Source organism: Leucopleurus acutus (assembly GCF_964270905.1).
Source record: "Leucopleurus acutus genome assembly, chromosome: 13".
Taxonomy (NCBI): domain Eukaryota; kingdom Metazoa; phylum Chordata; class Mammalia; order Artiodactyla; family Delphinidae; genus Leucopleurus; species Leucopleurus acutus.
In genome coordinates this window covers 61,378,864-61,405,823 of record NC_139155.1, presented here as the reverse complement: position 1 = coordinate 61,405,823, position 26,960 = coordinate 61,378,864, and the positions used below count along the sequence as shown (strand labels likewise).

Below are 26,960 nucleotides of genomic sequence, written 5' to 3'. Positions count from 1 at the left end.
AAGACATTCGGGGCTGGAGGGCAAAGGACGTGGAGTGAAGCCCCCTGCCCGACCCTCTTCCTTCCAGGAAGTCGAGGGCAAGTGCTAGCTCACAGAGGCAGCCTTTCTCCTCGCTGTGTCCCCTGCCGCAGCTGGGATGTCCCTCCATGATTTCACCACAACACCCTCCCTCCATAGTGTGAATGTTACTGACCTTTACCTGCTAGATAACGTCTAACTTAGCAGGGTGGGGCCTGTATGTTGTATTGACCGTCACCGTTTTCTCCTCCTTCCTTCCTGGAGGCGTGGAGCATCACATACCACAGCTGGCTGACGTTCGTGCTGCTGATCTGGTCCTGCACTCTTTGGATGATTCGCAACAGAAGGAAATATGCCATGATCAGCTCTCCATTCATGGTTGTCTACGGAAATCTCCTGCTCATATTACAGTACATATGGAGTTTTGAACTCCCTGAAATTAAAAAGGTCCCGGGATTTTTAGAAAAGAAAGAGCCAGGGGAACTTGCCTCAAAGGTAAGTGAACAGCAAAGCAAGAAAACAAAGCATTCAGACAAAACCACGGTAATCAAAACAAACACATCCAAGCAAAAAAGTACAAAAACACGTTCCAAATATTTGCTGCTGCTTGAGATCATAATGTTTTTCCTAGCCCTCAGGAAAATGTTAATATAAACGTGTGGGCACTTAGAACAATTCCCCCTTCAGCTTTGGGAGAAGAATGGGAATATTAAGGGGTTTATTTGCTGGCAAGAAGTGTTCTTCTTTCCCATCTGTGGAATTCTTCAAAATAAGGACCACTGCAGAAGCAACAGGGATCATGGAGAAATACATCATCTTCTGATTCTTGTGCTGATGTCAGGGAAGGACAGGAAGTCAAGGACTAGCACCTTGAAGGGGACCACTGGTCCAAGTTGGTTTCCAGCCCAGATTGTCCTGTGCATCTTCCCGGGGCATCCCAGGCATGAATGCACCCTGGCACTGGACGGCATGCCAGCGTCCTCGGGAAAGGAGACTTAAAAGCCAGTGACTTTCAGCTGAAATCAAGTGGGTGCCTGACTCTATCTCAAGTGGAAAGGTTCATGTAATTGCTCCCACTGAAATGCAGAGGAGGCGTAGTAGTTGTTGAAATAGGCTTATGCTTCAAAGGCTTGACGCTCGTGTTCCTAATTCTCTCCTTTCAGATCCTTTTCACCATTACGTTTTGGCTGTTGCTGAGACAGCACCTCACAGAACAAAAAGCTCTCCAAGAAAAGGAAGCTCTTCTGTCTGAGGTCAAAATCGGAAGTCAGGAAAATGAAGAAAAAGGTAATTAGTGTGTGAGGTGTGTGACGGGAGGAAGGGCCCCCGAGGACATCCAGGGGGTTCTGCTCCAGACCAGAGGGAGGCCAGGTGTAGACGTGAGCAGATAAATGACCGTGTCCCGGGGCTAAGTCCCCGTCCACAGGAGCTTCAGAGACCCTGTGTCATTTGATCCTCACAAAAGTGACTCCCACTTCAGGGAAGAGAAACTGAAGCTCAGGGAGGTGCACTGGGTTCTCCACGGTCACATTTACTGAGTGTTAGTACCAAGAAAGTGACTCAAATCTTCCAAATTCGAATCCTGTTCTTTTCAAAGACGAATATACCACAAAGTCAAAAATAGAATCTGATGTTTTGATGATCGATCACCTCTGTAGTTTTAGACCTGCTATATGGGTAAAATGAGAGCCTCTCACTCCCTACCTGCCTGGATGTACCAATAAATATCATTTAATGTTAGTAGAACGGCTTGGAGACCACTAGTGATGTGTGTAGCCTTGTCTGAAAAGGATGCCATAAAGGTTCACAGAGGTTGGGCTGGTAACCTTAAGACTAACCCGGTAAGGAGGAGAAAACCAACACACACCAACTCATCCTTTTCTTATAGTTTCTCGTTTAGACCTAACCATGGAGTTACTTTTCAGCAACAAAAGTCTATAAGATTTGAATCTTGACTCTTTGACTTTGGATGTGTCTGTTAATAGAGTGATTAAATTCACCAGTTACTTTATATAAAGAATAGTTCATTTAAGATCAGCAGTTGCTCTGACCTCTCACCTCACTTGCATTCCCCTCACTCTGTGGATCTCCTGGTCATTTGAATACGTTATTTAGATGTATTTAATAGGTTGCCTTAGTAACACAAAAATGAGTCATATATTAGCATATTTTAAAGTAAGACCAAATATAAGCTTTGCATTGCAGGGCATAAAACTATTTTAAACTTAGGTAAATTACAATTATTCTTCAATTCTAATTTAAATTAAATGATATTTGGCTTTAACTCTTACTTTCTTAGTTCTCTAAAAGCATACTTTTGGTTAAGATTATTACCATTAACCCAAATCCAGTAAAATACTGCTAGGATTGTCTGGAGTCATGTTAACAGTTGGAATTTGAAGTTGTCATAGTAGTTTTTATTTGTGTTATTGTTGCCTATGTATTTTTCCTCGATCCTGCAATAGTTACAGCAGGATATTACAAGTGGAATAGGTGTTATAAAAAGATGAGTATAAAAGTATTACCAAATGTATTTCTTTAAAACTATATTTCAAGAAGTTTAGGGAAATGGACTATAATTAGTTCCATAAATTCTGCCTTGTTTATTAGAACCATCTAAAATTATCTAACTCATATGGTAATGCATGAAATGCGTGCGCTGTGTGGCACTCCCATCACACCGGTCAGAGTGTGGTTCTGGTCCGGGGACCAGCTCCATTGAACAGCATGGTCTTCTCTTTTGAAGATGACGAACAGGACATACAGGTGGATGGGGAGGCCCAGGAGAAGAAGGAAGAAGAGGAGGCAAAGGAGGAGAAGCAGGAGCAGAAGAAGGAGGAGGACGACGACAACGAGCAGGACATCATGAAGGTGCTGGGTAACCTGGTGGTGGCCTTGTTCATCAAGTACTGGATCTACGTCTGTGGAGGCATGTTCTTCTTCGTCAGCTTCGAGGGCAAAATCGTGATGTACAAGATCATCTACATGGTGCTCTTCCTGTTCTGTGTGGCCCTGTATCAGGTGGGTACACAGCTGTTGCTGTTTTTCAATCCTCACCTCTGTCCAGGAACGTACGTGAGCTTCTTTCGACAAGACTCTAAGTTACTGTGACCTCGTGAAAACATTGTGTAAAGGGGTCGATGAGATTCAGACATTACACACTAGGAATCCTCAAATGAGAAGTAGCTCCCTTCAGCTTGTGCACTGATTTTAAATGTTAGGTTCTTAAAATGGTGGAGAAGTGGTTAGAGTGGGCATCCTTGTCTTATTCCTGGTCTTAGAAATGTCCATCAACAGAGGAATGGATAAAGAAGATGTGGTACATATACACAATAGAATATTACTCAGCCATAAAAAAAGAACGAAATAATGCCATTTGCAGCAACACGGATGGACCTGGAGATTACCATACTAAGTGAAGTGAGTCAGACAGACAAAGATAAGTACCATATGATATCACTTACATGTGGAATCTAAAATACCACACAAACGAACTTATTTACAAAACAGAAACAGACCCACAGACGTAGAGAACAAACTTATGGTTACCAAAGGGGAGGGGGGAGGGATAAATTAGGAGTTTGGTATTAACAGATACACACTGCTATATATAAAATAGATAAACAAGGACCTATGGTATAGCGCAGGGCACTATACCCAGTATTTTGTAATGACATATAAAAGAAAAGAATCTGAAAAAATATATATATAGCTAAATCACTTTGCTGTACACCTGAAACCTATACAACATTGTAAATCAACTGTACTTCAATAAATAAAATAAACATGACAAAACTGAAGAAAAATAAGTGCATGTGTAAAATGAAGTCAGAAAAAATTCATAACTTTTTCAAAAATTATTAATTAAAAAAATAAGTCTGGGGCTTCCCTGGTGGCGCAGTGGTTGAGAGTCCGCCTGCCGATGCAGGGGACACAGGTTCGTGCCCAGGTCCGGGAAGATCCCACATGCCGCGGAGCGACTGGGCCCGTGAGCCATGGCCGCTGAGCCTGCGCGTCTGGAGCCTGTGCTCCGCAATGGGAGAGGCCGCAACAGTGAGAGGCCCGCGTATCGAAAAAAATAAAAAGAAAAATAAGTCTGTATCATTAGATTACACTTTTGAATAGTAGTGTAAAAACCGTGGCTGGATAATCTAAAATACTGGATAATATTCGGTTCATTTGTATTTCAGAGTTTGGAATCAGAAAATCATGCACATGTGCGTGTGTGTCTGTATGTGTTTACAAATGTATGTATAATGCAGTGAGTGCTTTAGTATTTCATTAATTAGAACATATGAAATGTTATATTGAAATGAGTTAGCCTCTCCACAAATTCCGTGTAACTGACGACGGGTGGGAACCCGATGATGTACACAAGTGTAACAGTAAACATTCCTGCCGGCAACCAAGAAAACAAGTAAAGCAACCTCGATTAACAAGAGGCGATTACCTGTGGAGATGGAAATGTCTCAGCTGAGGTCAATCACACTTTGAAATACCCTTTGAAATTCCGGGTAGATGTTCTCTAATGAAAACCCACAGGTTTTTGGTGGAGAGGGATGCCTCCTCTCTGTGGCGGTCTCCATTTGTATTCATATGGCGTCACTCTGAATTCCAAAATGGAGGCAAGTTCCCCAGCCATGACCACAAGCACAGAATACACCTCCCTGAAAGCCTCCCGTAGACCAGATATAGACCAGACATCATGCCGAAATAAACATGATTAATGATGATGATACAAACATCATTATTTCATCCTCAGAACAACTGGAAAGTAAGTACTCTTGAGGAGGAAACAAGCTCAGGGTAGCAGCTTTGCCCAAGGACACAGCTCACAACTTCTGGTGGAACCGGATTCCAATCCACAGCCACCCAACCCTACGAGGAACAGAGCCTCAAAAACTAAATATGAACGTGCCTTTGTTTGCAAACATTCGTAAATGGAATCACCTGTCTTCTTCGACTAAAGCAGGTGTTTTTGTGCGTTTTCCTCTGACCGCTTTTTTTTTCTTATCTGTTGTTCAGGTGCACTATGAGTGGTGGAGACGGATCCTGAAATATTTCTGGATGTCGGTGGTTATCTACACGATGCTGGTGCTGATCTTTATTTACACATATCAGTTTGAAAACTTCCCGGGCCTGTGGCAAAACATGACGGGATTGAAAAAAGAAAAGTAAGTAATTGTGGTGGACAGCGGGATGGAAAATGACAAACAGCATGAGGTTGTGAATGTGTGTCGTTCAAAACATCTTTCTGGGAGGTTTTAGTAAAACATGACATCATCACTGGCTATAAGTTCCTCCAGAACTTATAGCCAGTGATGGCTATAAGTTCTAGAAGAATGGTACAGATGAACCGGTTTGCAGGGCAGAAATTGAGACACAGATGTAGAGAACAAACGTATGGACACCAAGGGGGGAAAGTGACGGGGTGGGGGTGGGGGTGGGATGAATTGGGAGATTGGGATGGACGTATATACACTAATATGTATAAAATGGATAACTAATAAGAACCTGCTGTATAAAAAAAATAAATTAATATTCAAAAAAAATAAAGTTTCCTCCAGAAGAGGACTCAGGTCTTGGTCATTTGGGGTTCTCAAGACCTTGCCCTGAGCTTTTAGCACATAGTAGGTACTCAATAAATATCAACTGAAAAGTGAACTTTCCACCCATTATTAATGAAATGGCATTTTCTAGTGTCGGTTTCATGTGAAGCACACCTGCCCGGTTCCTCACTGTCATGCTTCCTCCTTTCTTAGCTGGAGCCCAGTTCCTCATCAGTAGGTTCATAAGGTAACACATCAGCCTCTCCTCACTGATGGAGCAGGTGCTAAGACCTAAGGAGTAGTTGGTGCCACAGGAAAAGTGCTCAGAGACTAGTGATGATGAAATCTTTCTTGTGCATGAAATAGATAGGAGTCCAGGCTTTTCTAATTTGCTTCTGTAAACTTCTGAAGTTCGTTTAGAAATCCCACCAGAACTGGGCATAGAACTGAGTATCCTGAGGTGGCCAAGAGGAAAGTTTAAAAGGAGGGTTCACCGTGTAGCTAGACTAATATATCTTTAAGTCAATTCAGCAAATATTTCTTGAGTGCCTCCCCTGGGCCAGACACTCTTCTGTACCTGAAGATGCAACAGGAAGCAAGAGAGACAGAGTCTGAGCCCTGTGGAGTTTATAGTCCAGGAGAGGAGACAAACCAAAAACCTATGTAGTGTACAAACAAATCAACTGCGACACGTCTGTGAAGGAAACAGAAACAGGTTGAGGTACTGAAGAATGGGGGACGGTAACTAGAGATGGAATAGTCAGGGCAGGCTTCCCTGAGGAGGTGTCATTTTTTCTTTTGGCTGCGTCATGCAGCATGCAGGGTCTTAGTTCCCCGAGCAGGGACTGAACCCACGCCCTCGGCAGTGAAAGCGCCGAATCTTAACCACTGGACAGCCAGGGAAGTCCCTGAGGAGGTGTCATTTTAAACTCCTGAAGAATAGGAAAGAGCTTGTCTTTAGAAAACTGTGTGAGTTGGGAGCTGGGAGGTGGACGAACATTCCAGAAAAAGAGAGCAGCAAATGCAAAGGGCCTGAGGCAGGGCAGACTTTGGTGTGTGTGTGTGTGTGTGTGTGGAAAGGCAGGAAGGCTGGGCTGTGGGGAGCAAGGGGAGAAGTGGGAAAGGTCAGCTAGGCACCCGGAGGTGCAGGGCTTGTAGGCAGTGATGGTTTGCATCTCATTCATGGTGAAATTTCTAAAAGTCTTTAAAGCACCCTTGACTGGCTGAGGAAAAAGTGATGTGTGTGGAGGCCAAGAATAGACACAGGGGCTTCCCTGGTGACACAGTGGTTGAGAGTCCGCCTGCCGATGCAGGGGACACGGGTTCGTGCCCTGGTCCGGGAGGATCCCACATGCCGCGGAGCGGCTGGGCCTGTGAGCCATGGCCGCTGAGCCTGCGCGTCCGGAGCCTGGGCTCCGCAACGGGAGAGGCCACGGCAGTGAGAGGCCGCATACCGCAGAAAAAAAAAAAAAAAAGAATAGACACAGCAGCACGGTCAGCCAGCAGTGGGGGGTCCTGCGAGTGAGGATGGCGGCTCCACCTAGAATAGGAGGTGCTAGAAATGAAAACGAGGACAGATTCAAGGGTCGAAGGAATGCAGATGGTGGGGACCGGAAGGCAAAGAAAGCGTCGGGGGAACGCCCTGATTGGGGCGTTTTGCACGAGGTAGACGGTTGTGCCAGTGAAGAGCAGGGTAGGGAGAGAGGGGTGGAGAACAGCTCGGCTGCTTCAGGAAATGGGGAAATCGAGAATGCTGTCTTGAAAACACTCAATATGAAATCACTGTGAAACAGACAACTTCCAGGAGCCGTTCGGGTAGGAGAGCCCACCGGGGAAAGCCGTTTTGTCTTGCAGGCTGGAGGACCTTGGCCTAAAACAGTTCACGGTGGCCGAGCTGTTCACGCGCATATTCATCCCCACGTCCTTCTTGCTGGTGTGCATCCTGCACCTGCACTACTTCCACGACCGCTTCCTGGAACTCACGGACCTGAAGTCCATTCCCAGCAAGGAAGACAGCACCATCTACAGGTGAGCCCGTGCAGGAAGCTACAAGAAGGCAGCCTGGACCCTCCCAACCATCTCACTTAGAATCTCAGCCCTGAACTTGCCATGAGTATCAGCCTGTAAGTGGGGAAAAAATGAGAAAAAATGTGGAATATTTGACGGCTCTTTGTGAAACAGTTGGTAGTGGTTTATGATGGTTCATGCAGTGATCTTGACAGGCGCGTGAATTAGTTCAGAGTAGCTGTGTAGACTGGAATTCCTTAGCGGTGGTGATGTGTCTTTTGTGTCCAGGCTGGTGAGGTGTTTTTAGAACATTTACAGAATCTGGCTAATTCGGAGGATGAGTTTTCTGTCGCACTAACAGGCAGAGAAGAAGTCGCTGTGAGTGAGAGCGCAGTGCAGAATTCTACCTTCCGTCTTGGAAGGGGAGAACCTTGGCTAAAAGGAGAGAATCTGCCATCTATGAGTAACCAGAATAAGATTTAAGGAAAGAAAGAGAAGGCAGTGTTTTCTTTCATCAGCTCCCTGCTGTGGTCTGCCCATCAATAAACATAAATTGTTTACAAGTAGCAGATGGATCTGGCTCTCCCTGGCCATGTGTGCTGAAGCCACGGTGGGTCATCACACATGCCTAGATCTGCTCCATCACGGGGAAATTACAAGCACTCATCTAATGAACCTTGATACTGATTTTCCTCTCTGCTTCACATAATAGCCTGTGATTCAGTTCCTGGAAAAACACTTGTTAAGTAAATAAGGGAGCAAAGTGCTGTATTCAAAGGAGCACAGATGCCACAGTTGAAAATTCCCCTTAGCTCTTTTTCAAGGGAAACAACGTGTCCATCCAGAGAAGGTGCAGCAGTATCTCATCACGCACAGTTTATGAAATATCAAACTGTCTGTGTTGTGCTGTGCTAAGGAGTGGAATTATGGAAAACTGAATTTGTTGCACAGAGTTCCTGTTAAGTATGTGGAACCTGATTCAATTATGTAGGTTCTGGAGAAGGACAGCAGCCTGTGTCAAGATGTGTTCTCCCTGTTTGCTCTGGTGTCCTGCCAGCCCATAACCCCCTCGCCTGGCAGGACAGGGAAGGAGGCCAAGCGGTCTGTTCAGTCTGCGACTGGAGCTGGCCCTCCTCTGGCCGCAGCTCAGCCTGAGCACCCCCCTTAACTGTTGCTTTTCCAAGAAAATGTAAAGGGCGAGGCGAGAGTATATAATGGCAGCCACCTGAATGGTTTAGGAATGCAGGGTTTCATTTTTGGTTCTGTGAAAAACAGTTTTCTAGAAACTCGAGGAGTTCAAAGGACTCACTCAAGTTCGGTGTTTTGGGATTTCATGCAAGAGTTTCATGTAAAAGTCCCCCAAGTTTCAACTTGGACCATAAGATACGTATCCCATCTTTTTTGCAGCTCTTTTCCATTGTAGTATTTTCCTTACTAGCAATTTTCACCTCACGGTAGTTTTAGTCCCTAGAACGCTAGTAAATGGCTACATTAAAATCAAAATGATGAAGAAAAACGTATTTTCGGGGTTGGGATTGACTGTCCCGCTTTGCCTTCTCTGTTCCTGCCCGTTTAGTAGATGCTGGGGGGGGGGGGGGAAACTCCCAAATTGGGAATAATCAATGCATTTTATCCCTTAAAGTGATTCCAGTCCTGTTGTTTCTGTGAATAGCCAACTGTCCTTTTTCCTGTTTTGTCTGTCGTTTTTGTGGTTTGTGTAGGCCCTGTAGGCAAATGTCACTTGTGTCTGAAGCAGAATTCATTGTGTTTAGCCTTCCACAATATAAAGTTAGCATTATGAAAGTGTTTTATGATATACCTTATGTGAAACAATTATTAGTTCTAGGTAGGCATCCTCAGGAATATCATTTCCCTTATATACTGATAAAATATATAATATAACATAATCACAATGTAATTATTATATAATATATACTTAATAAGGTACTAAGTATCCACTCCTTATTTAAATGTCCGTCACTGCAGTTTGTCCATAATTTGTTCTAGAAAGTACTGTGATGCATATAGAAATAGAATGAGTTTTTTCTGTCTTCAGTTCTAGAACACCTCAGAAAACAGTATGTTGAATATGGACATTTAGGAGGATTTTCTTCTTTTAATTCTGGGGAAGGAGCAAGAATTAATGTTTTCCGTGGTATTTTATCTGATAAATGCGTTCTGGACATGTAAACCTTACAGATTCCTGACAAGGTGTGTGACTGGGGGGGAGGGAGGGAGAGACTGTTATCGTCCGGCGATTTCCCGACTCTGATTTCTCTGCTGCCGAATCTCGCTGTCTGGACCCTCCTCCAGTGCATGAAGCGTGTCGGTGACACATGTGGTGGTGCAGAGCTTACGGGACATCCGCTCCTCCTCTCTGGCTAACACTCTCCTCTTTCTCTCTCCAACTGTCCCCCGCTGCCACCGCCTGCTTCCTTGTGCCCCCGCGTAGCCATGCCAAGGTCAATGGGCGCGTGTATCTGATAATAAATAGGTGGGTACCTCGACGTTTTCTCTCTCGGTTTCCTTTTTGTTAATGGTCTCTGGGGGTGTTAAACGCTTCATTAGCTTGTAAGTGGAAAATGGCATCATCAGACAGTGGGCGTGGTCTGCAGGTGCGCTGGATGTCTTTTGCAAACCCAGCCATTCGGCGTTTGGACCGAACGGTGCTGCCGAGCGGACTTGGAGGTGGCCGCAGGTCTTCAGCTGGCCCTCGGCGTTGGCCTGGCTCAGCCGCAAGCCCCACTGACGTCACCCTTGGTAGCACTGGTTCCCAGCTAGCCTGCGAGCCCACCTCCCTCTTGAACACGTGATGGAGAGTTCAGCTCAAGAACCAGCTCCTCCACAGACCTGCCCAACACTGCCGGCTCCCCGCTGAGCGGAACTGCCCTTGCTCTGAACTCCCGGGGCACTTTCTCATCACTGTCCCCCGACACTGGCCTTCAGCCCCTATCTGTCTGGCTGTCTTGTCTCCCCTGCCCGAGGCCTCCACCCCACAGGCCCGGAGTCCCTGTAATATCCATCTCACTTACCGTGGAGGCTTAGCCATTAGTGGACCCTCAGTAGATATTCCTGAATGAAGTGACAATGGTCACAACAATCTATGGTTAAGAGAAAAGTAAAGCATCAGTTTCTTCAAATATACGTCTACTTGAAAGAGCAACGTATTGAAGGACGGTATTTTACATGACCCAACTTCACAATATATTTGCTTTCTGCCAAAAAGGCAAAGCTGGGCAGTACCTTAGAAGCATATCACCCAGCTGGGGAGATAAGCCATGCAGGTAACCACACATAATAAAGAGTGAGCTTTGACATGTGCCGTGTGTAGAGTTATCCTCAAGTGCCCTAAGAGTTCAGAGAAAAGAGCCTTTGGGGTCTACTTTGCCAAAACTCTTCTTACCTTATCAAGTAGGTGAATTAAAATGCCCACTCCCATAACTTCGTGTCATTAGTAATCAAGTCAGTAATTTAGGTAATAGAAACATGTATTTTGCAAGAAATCCACTTAACAAAATAACCCTGGGAAAGATTTGTTGGTTTTCTAGTCGTTATCTTAAGTAACATCCCAAGGCTGACAACCAAATAGCAAACCCTAGGAGGCAGAAGTTCTAGAAGGAGGTGTGAAAACTTAGCGCACCGTGTGCAGATCTCTGCAGAAGAGGAAGGAGGCCGGGCTTGCTCCCTTTGGGGCCAGTTCTGTGGACAGGCTGAGAGAGGAAAGTCAACCTCAGGTTTTTAGCTGCCAGGAAGAGAAGTAAGACAGAGACTCGAACCAGAAATCTCGAGCAGCTGCATCAGTCTTATCCCTCTAAACGTAAGGAAGCACAATCTCTGTCTCTCTCCCTCAGTGTTTCTCATAAAGTATTGACCATTTGCTTTAAGAGGAGGTGGCTGGAGCACCCGAGAGGTCAGGAATTGGTTTGATGGGCTCTGACGGCTGATACACTTGGCCTTCCGTATCCGCGGGTTCTGCATGCATGGATTCAACCAATTACAGATCAAAAATATGTGAAAAGAGGACAAATTCCAGAAAGTTCCCCAAAGCAAAACTTGAATTTGCTGTGAGCAAGCTACTATTTGCATGGCATTCACATAGTATTAGGTATTGCAGGTCATCTAGAGATGATTTCAAGTATACAGGAGGGTGTGCATGGGTTATATGAAAATACTACACCATTTTATATAAGGGACTTGAGCATCCGTGGATTTTGGTATCTGCGGGGGTCCTGGAACCACTCCACCATGGATACCGAGGGACGACTACAAGTTTTGGTCCCCGTTGTCCCCGACTTTTCTCTTGAGAGAAAGCCTATGCCCATTACCCCAAGTCACAAGGCCAGTGAATTCACTCAGGAGTTCTTAGAATGATCTAGATGCAAAGTCATCTAAAATAATTTAAAACTTGAAGCATTCCACCATTAGGTCAGTCTTCTTTCCAGTGGAATCTCTCATTTTTGTCTGAATGCTAACATTTTAAGAAAGGCCGGAGCTCTGCCTTGAGGGACACGTGACCTAACAAACCCGTCCCTCTCTGGACAATGTGTGCCTCTGAAAGGCTGCACGTGAAGTGTGTCCAATGATAGGGTGAACCTTTTATTTAAGTAAATAAGCTTTCTATCTCCCAAAATTTATTTCTGTACGCTCAGTGCTATTTTATAAGGAGAATAATGTGTTTGTAAACATGAGTTCCAGTGAAAGAGGGGACATAGCTACATTTGACTTCTGCGTCGATTACAATTTAGACTTGACCTTACGAGGTGTGAGGTGGCGGGTGTGTTTAGGACAGTGGGTGACTGGTAAAATTTTGGTGATGTGAAAAATTGCAGGAAGTTCCAGCTGAATCTGTAACCAGACTGATTTAGAAGAGTTTAACAGGAGTAATGATTATTTCTCCCACGTAACCAGAGCCATTATACCCAATCTTGCCTAGTAGATTATTTTTGGAGGAATTACTACCACACAGAGTTAAGATGTGACATTAAATTGAATTAAATTAAATCAACTGCTCATCTTTGAATACAGTTTTCTCAAAGTGCTTAGGAGTTCCAGAATATAATCTTAAAGAGTTTTAAAACTTCTACTTTAAATATTACTTATAAATAGTACACATTTGTAAGAAAGTCCCTTTTTTCTAATAGTCTGATGAATGGGTTGAGTGCAGTTTACCTTGGAGTAGTTATAAATAAATAGAATTTAGGCCTTAGGGGATTTTAGCGTAGTAGATTTCCATTTTCTTTATTGGAAAGTAGCTTAATATGTGGCTTTTCAAAGTCAACTCCTAGTACAGACTTAAACCTCTTCAACTCTCCATAATTTGTTTCTTTGGTTTCAAATTAGAATGCCTCTCCAGTGTATAGAATTCACTCAGCAAACACTCAGGGAATGATAGTGTGCACCAAGCAGAGGGAGGTGAGCAGAGTGAGACTGGATTTCTGTCCTCAAGGAGAGAATAAAATGATGTGGACACAAATTGAGAAATGCACACGTTGACTTACAGAGCTGCGGAAGCATGAAAGAGAGAGGGTGGGTGAATAAACAGACAAAGGTCACCTGCTCTGTTGGAATGCAAGAGGAGAGAACCGTCGTGGCTAAGAAATAGAGGATTAAGCTCAGAGCTTGGATCATCATAAAAGCAAGACCAGAGTTACAGGCGAGGTCAAGAAAATGCAGAAGAGAAGGAAATGGGCTCCCTGAGGGGAAAGACAGGCAAAACGGTGGGATTTAAGGAAGCTGGAGCGGGGTCCGGGAGAATCTGGTTCATCAGCTGGTCGGTTTGGATCCCAAAGTGGAAGTCATCCACCAGTGATGGGATAATCCACACGTGAGGATCAGCAGAGAATTACAAGCATCCTAAGTTCCTTTGCTGGAAGTTTCAGGGAATGTTTTTTTCACTAGAGGGTGGTTTTTAATTTAGTCTTTGAAAAATCAGGATCCCTTTTTAAAATTAGTTAGGGAGAGGTACGTATCTAAGATAAGGTACACAGGCTTTCCTGGGGAATCGATACAGCCGTCCGTGACAGCAAAGGGGCAGCCAGTTCTGCCTCGACCCTGCCCTGGGCAGTCGGACCCCAGCCCTGCAGCAACCCACCCGATCTGGCCATATGGCGGAGGGAGGTGATGGTGGCCATAAGAGGCCCTGGGCATTGAGACTATCAGAGACAGATTCTCGAGGGAGAAACGTTTGCACTGTTCTCTGAATGGCCATTTTAACACACAAGCCATTAAGGAATATGCTGATGACAGAATTAGAGTCCAAATTGAGCGCCCACCCCAGCAACCTGTGCTATGTGGTCCCACACGAAGGTGTGTCCTGATTCTGCCTCTTCCTTAGCATGAACTGATGATGCGGATTATCAAAAAGTATATGCAAATCTGTCATTAGCAGATGGTTCTTTACTCTGAAAATGTTCCTGTGTACTAAGCACCGTGTTAAGCACTTAACGGAAATCACCTCCATTTTCACAACATCCCAGGAAGTAGGCGCTGTTATTCCATTTCACAGATCAGCAAACTGAGATTTAAAAGACACGGCAAATATATACTAGGTTGGCCAAACAGTTTGTTCGGGTTTTTCAGTAACATTGGAAAAACCCCAATGAACTGTTTGGCCAACCCAATGTGTATATATACATATATATATATATATATATATATATATATATATATATGTGTGTGTGTGTGTATATATATACATGTATAACTGAATCACTTTGTTGTACACCTGAATCTAACACAACATTGTAAATCAACTATATTTTAATAAAAGATTTTAAAAAATAAAATAAAAGACATGGTAAGGAACTTTGCCAAGTCCTCTCGCTAGTAAGATATCTAGTTGAGGCTTGAATCTAAGTCGTTCTGATTCCAAAGAGCATGCTTATTGTTCTGGATTGCCTCAAAAAAAATGCTATGAGAAAAATGAGAAAAAAATGAAAGTCGAAAGGATTCACACAAGTGTCTTTTTAAAATAGAAACTCCAACCATGCATTGAAAATGCTTTCATCTGTACTCATTTTATGCATGCAAATTTTCTCGGTGAAATTTCAGATGGCAAACGCCTAGGTTGGTAAATTATAGCCTGATACATGCTTCCCCTTTTGTCTTTTCTTTCTTTTTTTTTTTTTTTTTGTTGGCCCTGTGTTACAAGCTCGGAGGTCAGGCTGCTCCAGAGGGCATCAGTGTCACTGTTTCCTCACGAGGATGATGTCAGAGGGGAGGTAGCAGCATTAGACACAGGAGCTCTCTCCCCTCTCCCCGACACCCCCAGCTCCATCAAGTCCCAGGTCTCCTGTAACTGACAAGTTTCCAGAAGTAGATCTTCCGGACTTACTTCCAAAAGGTTTAGTCTGAGGTTCTTCTGTGATTCTTTCGTTCAACAACCTCCCCTCAACCTGGACAGCACTTTGGGGGTCTCGTGGCTGGAGGACTTTTTGTTACGGAGCCATAGTGCCAACTGCAGAAACAGCCTCATCTCTGGGAGTTTCCCTCCATAAATAGCACTCATTACTGGAAAGTTGTTTTCAGTATCAAGTCGTGGCAGTGCCGAGGTAGATTATATAAGTGGTCATACCTCCACAGTAAAATCCACAAATTTCTGTCATTGTGAAAGTGGCTTCTCACTTGTAAAATGCAACCCCTTGCTTACCCTGAAGAGGACATAGAAACATTGACATTTGTGTAGCACCTGACTTTCACCTTAATACCCTTTAATACGTAGAGTCCTGATGAAGCAGGGACAGAAAAGAAGTACCCTGAAAGTTGATGCATGGAGCTGGTGTAGGAGATGTGGAACTACAGTTTCAAGAATGGGGAACTTCCCCAAAGGTGGAGGGTCAATTGTCTACCTTAAGAAAATAAGCAAGTGTATATCTGCACAATTTCTTCCACCATCCTCAGAACGTTCTTTGTTCATTAAATGAACAATTCGTTTCTGACACTCTGTCATTTACCTACTTGACACCCTGTTAAAAAGAATGACTTTTGAAGGAGAACCTCTCTAACAGTCTAAGGGCAATGCAGATTCATGACCACAGTTATCCAATATCACGGGCGTTTTAAATGTAAGACCAACAAGTTGCATGTGAGCTTGGATTTTTATGTAGCCAAACTTCCTCATTTTGTAAAACACAAAAAACAAGTAAATTCCAGAGAGGTGAAATAATTGACTCAGAGCCCACAACGGTACAGATATAATAACATGATTAAGTGTCCATCCTGTTACAGCCGGGCTGAAATGTATAGATTAATTACTGCAAGTGGAGAGGACTATGTGTAATTCCAATAGACCTTTTCCTAATATCTATTGCCCACAAATATTCCTTCAAACATTCATTTGAATATGAATAAAAAGATATACGTTTTTAAAAAATTGAGGAGAAAGATCGTACTTGTTATTATGCACCACAAAATAAGCTGGACCGCCCGAGAGTCTGCTGGGCTCGGTGAGGCTGCAGCTCCCACGAGCTCAGAGGCTCAGCTCCCTCATCCGGCCTCATGCATGTCTTCTCAGGAGAGCTGGTCTAGTAGCTCACCTGGTGCCCAAGGATGGGGCGTGATGCAGGCTTCTTACCCCCAAAAGCATTAGCACCCGCTGCATACGCTTCAGATGATGGCCGAATGGAATTGGTCTATGCAAAGGTTGACTGATGTTACACGTTATTTAAGAATTTTAAAATCCCTGCTTACAATGTGAATGACTTGATTCCTGGGGGATAGTTTGCTGTGTTGCTAAAAAAGCATGATCTGATTTGCCTCAGCAGTCTCTGCATTCTGTCCTTTACCACTGCGGTCCCGTCCACTCTCGGATCAGTTGCCAGGCACAGGGTTCCCAAAGCCCGCTGCTGCCGCCATCCTGGAATGCCCTTGGCGTTAGGACCCCTGCACCCGGGGTACAGGAATGCAATAGTGGATGATGTATAGCATGATGTGTGATCTCTGACTTTCCTTATAATTCTTCTGTTCTCATCTCCTTTTTTTCCTTTCTATTTCAATTACTTTGAGCAGCATCAAGAAAAAATTACCAATCTACCAGAATGAGTAAGTCCCCCTGTGAAGCCATGAAATGCTTGCTCTACACAATGCCATTTCATGCTTCTCCATCCTAAACTCTGACCGTTTTCTCCTGTGGGAAAAATGTCAAGTTTAGGTGTCGCTAGCTCTCATGACCAACTCATCACTAGAACCTGAATTGGAAGAGCTAACCAAACCTGAGTTTATAGTTCGTTGTTAGAAAGAGCTTTAAGAAATAAAAAGCGACCAGATGCTAACAGGCCCACATGCCAGGCTGTGTAGTGACTTCCGTTTTGTTTATCCTCCTTCACGGGCCCCTCACTCGCATCCCCCGGAACCCTTCCCTCCCCTGATTCGGCTGCTCTCTGCCCACAGACTGGCCCACCCCGAGGGAAGCCTTCCGGACCTCGCCATGATGAAGCCGACCACCAGCTTGGAGGTGGCGGAAGCCAAGCAGCTGGCGGGACCCGGGGAGGAGAAGCCGGAGGGATGCCCTGCAAAGGCCAAGAAGGGCGAGCTCGGCAAGGACAGTGAGGAAGAGGACGACGAGGAGGAGGAAGAGACGTCAGGTAAGCCGCCCGCCCACCCCGGGAGCTGCTCAGAAGATGCCGGCTCCCAGACGGAGGGAATGAAACACTGACTTGCTCCAAGTGCATAAAACGAGTATACGCTCGACGCAGGCAGTGAACTAGAGACCAGGGTGTGGTCTTTTGGTTGCTGTAGTCATAGCTTTCCTGTTCCAATTGCCCCAAGGATTTCCCTGTAATTCTGACTTAGAGGAAGATGGCAGATGGCTGGTTGTCTGGGTCCTGCAGGGTCCTGCCCAGTTTCGTTTAGTCTGTTAGTTCCCAGGAAGCATGGAGGAACCAGAGATCATAGCCTTTGGTGGGGGAGGTGACATTCTGAGGCTGTGATGCTGAGATGCTGCCCTTGTTTTTCCTGGTGCTCTGTGCTTTACAAAGTAGAAGATAAAAGGCAGCACCGGGAGGAAGATCCCTCCCAAAGACAAGCTCCCCACAAACTGGCCCCTTTGCCCACTCGTCGCAGAAACCCTAGGAGAGGCCCAGAAATGCTCCCTCCGTATCTGAGGGATGTGCCTTCCTCAGGTGAAGGAAACCAAGCTCTGGGGACCAAGGGCTCAGGACTAGGTTGTGTTTTATACTTAAAGGCAGGTTTGAGCTTTACAATAACGTCTCACCAAAAACTGGGCTGCAGCTTCCTCTTTACTTGCCCCTGTAGCCTCGAAACTGTGCCCGGGTGTGACCTCAATCTTGTAGCGAGTCACCCGAGTCACTCTGTAAATAAACATTTTCACACTAACTAAAACCTTCCTTAAGCTTTCAGAGCCAAGTATATTACCTGTTGCAAACACCCCAGCCAGGTCAGGAAACTACGTACAGAGACCCTGGGTCTTATCTGCCTGGGGCCGTGAGCTTCTGTCTGCAGAGGCAGGGACAGGCTGATGGCGTGAAACAGTCCTGTGAGGACTTTTGTTCAGATTAACCGGGACAGACCACCTTCTAGGCAGAAGCATGACCCTAGTCTGCAAAATGTTATTCCCTAGCACAAGGTGGAAGGTAGAAAATGACGAATTTGATTAAAAATTATGACTGGAATGAGTCTGAGCGCCGCACTTGGTGAAGTGTGACTCAGTCGTTCAGCCTCTCAGGTCCATCCTCCGCTGTGACAGGGGTGGGCTCGTCCAGGGCGGCTGGTGGGCTTTGCCCACCCCCTAGTTAAGCCCCGGCAAGGAGACTGGCGCTTAAGGAACCACTGTTTTGGCAAAAAAAAAAAATGTCATGAAGAGGGAGCTCAGCTACTTAATATTCGGGGGAAATCAAGGAATCATAGCTCAGCCCTGAGAGTAAACAAGGTCAAAATTCTTTTTTGCACAAATTTAATGAAAAGGTGGGTGAAAGCAGCCTGTCCTTCGTTCATTCTCGGCGTGTGACGTCGAAGTCGTCACCGGACGTGGGATTCTTGGGCCACCGTCCTCCGGGTCGGGGTGTCTTAGATAGAATTCATCCACTCCTCTGATCTCGCAGCGTCTCGTTCCCATGGGAATGATACAAGGTAGGCTTTCAACCGTAATCGCACACACAAGCCCTTTTCGTGCCCTCGGGCACATTCCCTGCCCTGCAGATCTGAGGAACAAGTGGCACCTGGTGATAGACCGCCTCACGGTGCTGTTCCTGAAGTTCCTGGAGTGTTTCCACCAGCTGCAGACGTTCCTGTGGTGGATCCTGGAGCTTCACATCATCAAGATCGTCTCCTCCTACATCATCTGGGTGTCCGTGAAAGAGGCAAGTGACGCCTGTTTATCCTCAGGCCAAACCGAACCAGGGCCCGTCGCCACTTTCCTTTGTCAACTGTCCCTGATTTTTTAAGGGTGATTTCCCACGACGTCAGGACACCAAGGTGTGAGACAGGCACATACACTTGACACACAGAAAACCACAGGACAGCTATTCTGAGAAGAGGGAGCGATCTCAGGGCAGAAAGAGCCCCCGGCTTAGTCCCTCATCAGTGTGGTCCTATCACAGAGGTTCCTGATTTTCATCTAGTCTTTAGTGAAGGGTACGAGACAGGATGCTTTTCTGCACTGCACGCGTGGGAATCTTTGGGGAAAACAATAACATTCCGGTACATGCTACCAAGGAAACGCAGGTTCCAAAATGTGATAGAATCTTTCTTAGAGCTCAGCCTGTTCACGATTGGAGTTTCTGAGATGAAGTACAAAGTCTTTCAACATTGTAATACCACTTCTGTTTTCTTACCTGAAAAGAGAAGAGTCATCATTCAGCCAACAATGGTTTGGGGTTTACTGTGAGAAGTTAGCTTTCTTTCAATTCCTTCAACAGATAATTTTCACGTATTTCTAATTTCCCTGGACTCTTTTTGAGTTAGTGACAACTCAAAGAGTCTTTGCCCTCTAAACCTTAGGTCAGGAAAGACTGCCTATAATTTTTAAAAAGTTAAGTAATAGTATAATATTACAACTACAGTACTGTGAACCCCAAATGTTTCACGAGTAGGTAACTAAGGGGTAAACCTTGATGTGAGCTCTGCAGTCTAAACTGGGACTTTCTCCCTTTTCATACAAACCCTCTGAAGTGGGTGGGTAATCAGGGCCAGGTGGGGACAAAACAGGAACCACTGTCCCCGTGAGATTTGTGGCAGAAAATGACACATGCTCCATCGTTAAGTAACCAAGTCTATACATTGATTAGAACTAAAATGTAGCCTAATATATATAGTAATTGAGAATAAAAAAGTTGAAGCATTTTAACTTTACAGGTGAATTGACCAATTCAGACAGAATTTGAGGGTCGGAATATTAAAGAACAATGAAAAAGGATCAGAGGAAGCCTGTGGCTAAAAATGAACCAAGTCCGTTTCCGAATTAACCAAGTCTGGTGTGCAGATGATTTCTGATGTGTGGCAGAGTGGGTGCGGGGGCATCGTAAGACAATCGAATGATGGGAGTGGGCTTTTAATGAAAGAGAAATTAGTGTGAGTAGGGCATGGGATACCCACTCTCTGAATCCATCCTGGCGAGTCCAGAAGGAGAAAGAAAGAGAGGGTTAAATGACACCACTTTCTCATAAATCCTAAATGAAAAGCAGACATATATACATATAATTTCAAATCATCCTACTGAGTCTTGAGAATGCGTTATTAATAGGCTGTCACGTAAATAAAGGATTACGGTCTCTTCACCCTGTTGCACCGTTAGAAAAACGGCCTCTGGTGGCATGCGACCAGTTCCTCCCCTACATTTCACATATTGCACAGAGTTCCAAAATTTTCATTCCTGCTCCCATCTCTCTCACCTATAACTTTAAAACACGTTAAGAGACTCATGAATCGGAGACATTCTTCTCCTCCCACTGCTGGCACTGCTGGAATCCTGGTGCTGTAGGATGGTTTGACCCCCAAGTGTGTCTGGGGAGGTCACTCCACCTGAAGGGTGAGTCACCACGTGGTCCTGGGGGTCAGTGACTCTGAGGCCTCCCCTCTCTGCACTGACTTGGTCCCTGGGCACCATCACCGTGTTCACAGCTGATTCTTATTAATGTCATGGGAGCACTGAGCCATCAGAACACAAGGCATCATTGTAAGAACAACTGAACTTTTCTCCGTGCCCCGAATGCACGACACATTCTGATCATCCTCAGGTCATGGAAAGCCCTGTGGCTACCTTGAATAGCAAGCAAGATCTCAGTTCGTTAATCAGAGTTGTCTAGCCACGGAGAAGAAGCAAACTCTGGTCTCTCACCCAGTGGAAACATGTCCTCTTCCAGCCGCTTCTTTCTTTCTCACACTCACCTCCCTCACCGCCTCCCTGCTCCAATGAACTGACTGGTGTTATGGACTTGGGCAGGGGTGGCGGGGATGTGGGATATTCTGATCTGACTTGTACTGTCCTAGGATGGCCTCACACTGGGCTGAGGATGATCAAATCTACCCTTTTCCTCCCGGAGGCTCTTCTGCGATGGCTCCAGCTGCAGCTCTGGGGCCGTCACCCAGCCCGTGGTTTCCAGCACCCACTCCTCCTGGACCCACAGCCTTGTGGGCGCTCCCCTGAGCTGTGTTCGAACAGCCCCACGTGCATGTCCACAACAGCCCTGGAGCAGTAGGCACGAGGTCCCCGCTCTGCCTCTGGACATGGGTCCCAATGAAGCAATGACCCTGCACTGTCACCAAAGCATCCTCTCTCTCCTTGCTGCTGGATTTTCCGGGTGACATTGGACATCTGTGCCCCAACCCTGTCACCAACTCCAAGGTGCACACACTGAGACTGCTGAGGGGTCCTGCTTGGAGCACCTCCCTCAGGACTTTTGTAGAGAATTGGCATCTCCTTCTACCCTCACCATCTCAGGGTCGAGGGACAGACAGAAGCACCGCCCTACAGAGAGTCCCCTTCGCACTCCCTCCTGTCGTCTTCACCGTTTTGACGCGTTTGTGTCCTCCTGGACCCATTGGCAGATCTCTACATGGTTTCCCATCGACTGTCTGGAAATTGGTACACTTTTGGCCAGAACCTCGTTTTGCAACGTCACACGGACCTGCTCCAACTTGGGTTCTCATGACACTTGGATTTAACATCTCTGCACTGACTACAGGTGGGAGGAGAGATAGACGCTGCCTCGTGCATGTAGTTCTCATAAGGAGCCACGTGCCAGCCCAGCGTGGATGTGGCTGAAGTTTGCACCATCTAGGGGCACCGCTCCCCTGAGAACGGCCTCCCCGGGCTTGTGCGTTCTGAGGTGCTCACCTCTGCCCGTAGGGGCTTCTTCTGCTTTGAAGGCTCCACTCATCCCCACAGGAGCAGTCCATCAGCAATGACATTTGCTGCGTATATTTACTGTCCGTAGCTTATTAATTTTGATTAATACAAAAAAATCCCTTCTCAAAAAAAGCCCATCGGTAAATGACAAGATGAGAACAAAGTCCACATCCCCAGTTAAATCTTCAAGATGTGTGGCCACACATGTGCTTTGCATTCAAACCATCGTTATCCGAGGCCACCAGCAAGGGTGCTGGTTTTCACAAGCTTACGGGGCCATTTCCCCCACAAATATGAAACTTTCCCCAGGTTATCTTCATGGACGTCTGAGGAGGGAGACCATGGGAAAGAATTCATTACAGAAACCCTTCTGCATCTCTTACTCAGAGTGACACCATTTTGGAAAGACCTAGATTTTTACCATTGTCTTCTCCTTGTTTTATACGCAGCGGTGCTAATTTCGAAAGGTTCCTGGTGAGCTCTGTGAGATCAAGTTATTCTTGGAGGAGGGGCCAGTCCTCATTTCTTCCAGTATCTTTAGCGTGTCCCACAGGGCCTGGCCAGTGCAGAAGCTCCGTAAATGGTTACTGACTGACGGAAGTAAATACAATAACTGTGCAAGTTTGAGATTTTCCCCAGATATCAGTTGATGCTTCATTATTATTATTCTTTTCACTCTCGCTAAGCATGCATTTAGCCTTTATTATGGACTTACAGTAAATTACAATAAATTGAATGGTTATATGGTGCTAGGTGCTGACACAAAAGCATGGCAGACACGTTTCCTCCCTCAGCTTGCAGTCTGACGGTAGCGGCTGGTAAATAAAACCAAAGTCACTGTCACTGCTGATGGGGGAGGAGCCTCTGGGTGCTCAGGAGGGGGATGTCATGCCGAGGTGGCCCCATGGAGGTGACATTGAAGCAGAGGGGGCTCTGAGGGAGGGGGACCGGGGATGGGCAAGCGTAATAAGGGTTGTCTGACTGCTTGTTGTATACATGGATGACCAGCTATTTCCCTAGAAATTCTGACTCGTTGGATATTGGTGGGGGCCTAGATATCTGTCATTTTTTTAAAATGTATGTTCCATGAGATTTTTATCATCGGGGACATGAGGAGACCTTTGTCAACCATGATTGCGTTGAATGAAGCACCACACTTCTCTGAGTCCCTGTTTTCCTGTTTGTAAAATGATAAGAGGGCTTCCCTGGTGGCGCAGTGGTTGAGAGTCCGCCTGCCGATGCAGGGGACACGGGTTCGTGCCCCGGTCCGGGAAGATCCCACATGCCGCGGAGCGGCTGGGCCCGTGAGCTATGGCCGCTGAGCCTGCACGTCCGGAGCCTGTGCTCCACTACGGGAGAGGCCACAACAGTGAGAGGCCTTCGTGCCACAAAAAAATAAAATTAAAATAAAATTTTTTAAAAAAAGATAAGAAACAAAAACGCCCACATGACAGAGCTTTTCAGTCCTTATTTAACTTGATTCTCCAGGTCATTGGATCCTGGTGACCATTTCCTTATCCTTGAAGCTCTCCCCACCGTTGTTTTCCAAATCCAAACACTTCCTGGCCTTTCCTCTGTCTCACTCATGGTCCGCTTCCCCTCTCCCCACCAGCTTCTCTCAGGGGCCTGCAGGCTCCATCTGCAGCCCCCTCTACTGACTCCAGACTTTCGGCAGCTGTGTCAGGAGCTCCTGTGCTCCATGTGTCATCTCCATACAATGAGCGGACATCTGTACCTTCAAACCCGTCCTCTCTTTAAACTCCAGACCCGTATCTCCAAGGGACAACTGGATGGGACCTCATTCTTGAGTGTCCCAAAGCCCCTTCCACGAAATATCTCTACAGCTGAGCCTACCACCTCTCCCTCAGCCCCCTTTGAGACTACAGCTGGCCCTCTGTACCCCAGGATGGGGAGCCCGTGGATATGAAAGGCAACTATCCTCTGACCAATTCCCCAAATTGCTCTAATCCTTTCTCCTTCCAATACGTATTCCATCGTGTGGCCAGGGTCTTCTTTCCAGTCTGTAACTAGGATCGTGTTCATCCTCTTCTCGAAAACTTTCAAAGCTCTCTCTCATCCTCACAGTCACTTGATCTGGCCCTGTACCACATCACCATTTCCTGCCCTAGACACTTGAACCGCCGGGTGGGCTGCCGAGTCCTCTGAATGGACTCAGAGCCCACTGCTCTCAAGATGGACCACCTGCGGCTCTGAGGATGGTCACCCCACGCTCCCCTCACCTGTGTGGCCTGACACCTGTAACTCTTCTGCCTGGCCAGCTCCTGTTTGTACCCCCGGCCTCAGTTCAGATCTAACGCCCTCTGGGCCATCTTCTCTAACCCTGGATTAGATGTTCAGCAGTGAGATCAACACCCACAACTCGGCTCAGCCCACCCCCGCCATCACGGTGTCGTGGCTGTCTCTTGCAGTTCTCACTTGCACTACCTGGGTGTTTCTTGAGGGCAGGGAGCCGCACGAGATGTATGACCGTGAACCTAATTCGTTAATTAACTTAATAAAAGGTATCATCTTTTTCTATCACTCAAAAGATTAAAAGCCCTATGTCAATTCATCGTACTGTTTTTGTACTCAAGGCCTTAAATAGATAATAAAAGAAATAACAAATAGACTTAATTTTATGGGAGCTTGAATAGGATTTGCTTTTTAGCACCCCAATTAGCAGGACACTTGCTGATGACGGAGGAGGAGTCGGCCCCCGTCGGCCGGCCAGTCAGAATATCTTGCTAAAATGTAACTTTTGTTGTTTGTTATGTTTGGACTGTAGTTTACAGGGCACTTCCTTGGACAATATTTCTTTCATCCTCAATTCTGTAAGCATCTCCTACTGCTGTACTATTTCAACACTTAACTCTCAGAGAGGTTCCATGCCTTGGACAGTGACAAGTAGTTAAGTAGAAGAGTCGTAGGTAACAAACTGCAGAATTAATATTGTCTTGGTGTCTCCACACTTCTTGTTTTATAGCTTTGTAAGCCCAACAGGTAACCATACCTCTCTGAGTGCTTGGCACTTGGTACCTGTTCAGTTTTATCAATTGCATTCTTGTGGTTATTTCTACCCGATCATACTAAATGTTTCTATGATATCAGTTTAACAATAGTCGGATATTATTTTAACGATATTCAGAATAAGTGAGGATTTTCCATGACTGAATAAGATGGCAGTGCTTCTGTACTGTTCAATGAACTGCAAGCTCTGAAGAAAGGTTAGAAATGAGTGGGCATCTTACCTGATGGAAAAACACACTCACGGTCTCAAAGCAAGTTGAAGTCATTGCCTTCCTGCTTTACACCTGCCCCCACCCCAGATCCTGTCTCGGTTGGGGACTGCCATCCTCTCAGGGCTCTGGCTCCCAAGCCTGAAGCTGGGAGGCATCTCCCACACTTCCTCCCTCGCCCCCCAAACCACTCGAAGCTAATCAGTCTTCAAATCCTGCTAATTTTACTTCCCGCCTCAGACCCCCGACTCCTCCCCGTCTCTGCCCCACTACCCCAGTTTGGGCCCTTGTCATTGTTCTCCTGGACAGCTGCAGTGGGTGTGAGCTGGTCCCCTGACCTCTGGCCCAACCCCACTGATGCACCTGCATTCCTCAGCTACACTATCTAAATAAAATGCAATATTTCCCTAGGGTTTCCCAGTGGAAAGCCCTTCAGAGCACTCTCTGCTTTCTGCAGGAGGGGTTCATGTACATGGTTGTAAAGGGTCCATCAAAATGTGGCTCCCAGATGCATGTCCAGCCTCCCTTTCTGCTGCTGTTCACCGCTGTTGAGCCCAGAATCTCCAGCTGTTTGGGGTCACCTGCTCCTATCATGCTACTTCATGCTTTGCTGCCTTTGCTTGTATATCCTTTACCTGAAATGCACTTCTCACCTTTCCTGGCCTGGCTGACTTCCTGCATCCTTCAACGCACAGCTCAGGAGTCATCTCTGCCAGGAGATGTTCCTGAAGCTCCAGATTGGGCCAAGGACCCCCTGTGGGTGTTCTCACAGGAGCCTGTTCACCCGTGTAGTTTGCCGCTGCTACGTTATTTGACATCACCTGGTTATACACCTGTCTGCCTACAAGACATGTGTCTTAACACTCAGGGCCATGCCTTGCCCATGCAAGGAACTCAATCAGCCTTTGCTGAACTCAGCAGAACAGGATCAATCAGGTTGCCAGGTTTTGTAGATGTTGTGCCGTGTTGCGTATTTTTGTCCCCATTTCTGATTTTCTGTTTTCAGGTGTCTCTGTTCAACTATGTATTTTTGATTTCTTGGGCTTTTGCTCTGCCGTACGCCAAGCTCCGCCGCCTGGCTTCAAGTGTCTGCACTGTCTGGACATGTGTGATCATTGTCTGCAAAATGTTGTACCAGCTGCAGACCATTAAGCCTGAAAACTTTTCTGTCAACTGTTCCTTGGTGAGCCTCAGACACGGGGTTGGTGGGGCAGGGGGGCAGGGGGGGCATCTCTTTGCCTGGCCTTCAGGGAAGGGAGGCAGATACTGGGGGACATACATCCCCAGAACATCCTGTCTGGCCTTCAGCAGCTCAGCAGGTTGGAGGCATTCTGGCCCCCCATCTCTTCTGATGCTGAGATTTCCCCCGTGAAGTGGGTCTTCTCTCCCCGCAACTGTAGCTGAGGGAGACTACTCTGAACTCTCCTAATCCATGGGGCCATTTCTTACTCCCCTTTCTCTTCTTTTCAGCCAAATGAAAACCAAACGAATATACCCCTGCAGCAGCTGAACAAGTCTCTGCTCTACAGCGCCCCCATTGACCCAGCAGAGTGGGTCGGCCTGAGGAAGTCCTCTCCTTTGCTTGTCTACCTGAGGGTAAAGCCTTTGTCACCCTAAGTTTGTGTGTCTGCCAAGTTAATGTCTGGAGCCCTTTCCCAGGAGATGCTAACTTCAGCTTTGATAGGGGCCTCATCCTCTTACATGGCGTTTGCAGTCACCTTCGAAACAGACAACTGAACATTAAAATCAGTATTGCATTATGCTGAAAAGAAATCGATCGAGTAGTCTGAGATCCATTGAATAACGTATGACAAGTATATTCACTGGAACATTATAAAACCACTCAAA

At 46.1% G+C, this 26,960-nt stretch overlaps 1 protein-coding gene across 4 annotated transcripts in view; it reads left to right on the top strand.

Annotated features, from left to right (window-relative positions):
* The window catches only part of PIEZO2 (piezo type mechanosensitive ion channel component 2), a gene marked incomplete at its 5' end in the record, with an annotated part of 335,237 nt that overhangs the window by 237,674 nt on the left and 70,603 nt on the right, over positions 1-26,960 (top strand). For 2 of the 4 annotated variants that reach the window (XM_082853233.1, XM_082853231.1), the window contains 11 exons: positions 283-513; positions 1,182-1,305; positions 2,765-3,039; positions 5,044-5,192; positions 7,422-7,595; positions 10,027-10,068; positions 16,581-16,613; positions 16,962-17,155; positions 18,729-18,889; positions 26,119-26,295; positions 26,583-26,708. In XM_082853233.1, the coding sequence (XP_082709359.1) occupies positions 283-513; positions 1,182-1,305; positions 2,765-3,039; positions 5,044-5,192; positions 7,422-7,595; positions 10,027-10,068; positions 16,581-16,613; positions 16,962-17,155; positions 18,729-18,889; positions 26,119-26,295; positions 26,583-26,708 (1,686 nt within the window). The remainder of the gene's footprint in view (positions 1-282; positions 514-1,181; positions 1,306-2,764; positions 3,040-5,043; positions 5,193-7,421; positions 7,596-10,026; positions 10,069-16,580; positions 16,614-16,961; positions 17,156-18,728; positions 18,890-26,118; positions 26,296-26,582; positions 26,709-26,960) is intronic. The other 2 variants (XM_082853232.1, XM_082853234.1) reach the window with 2 other exon arrangements.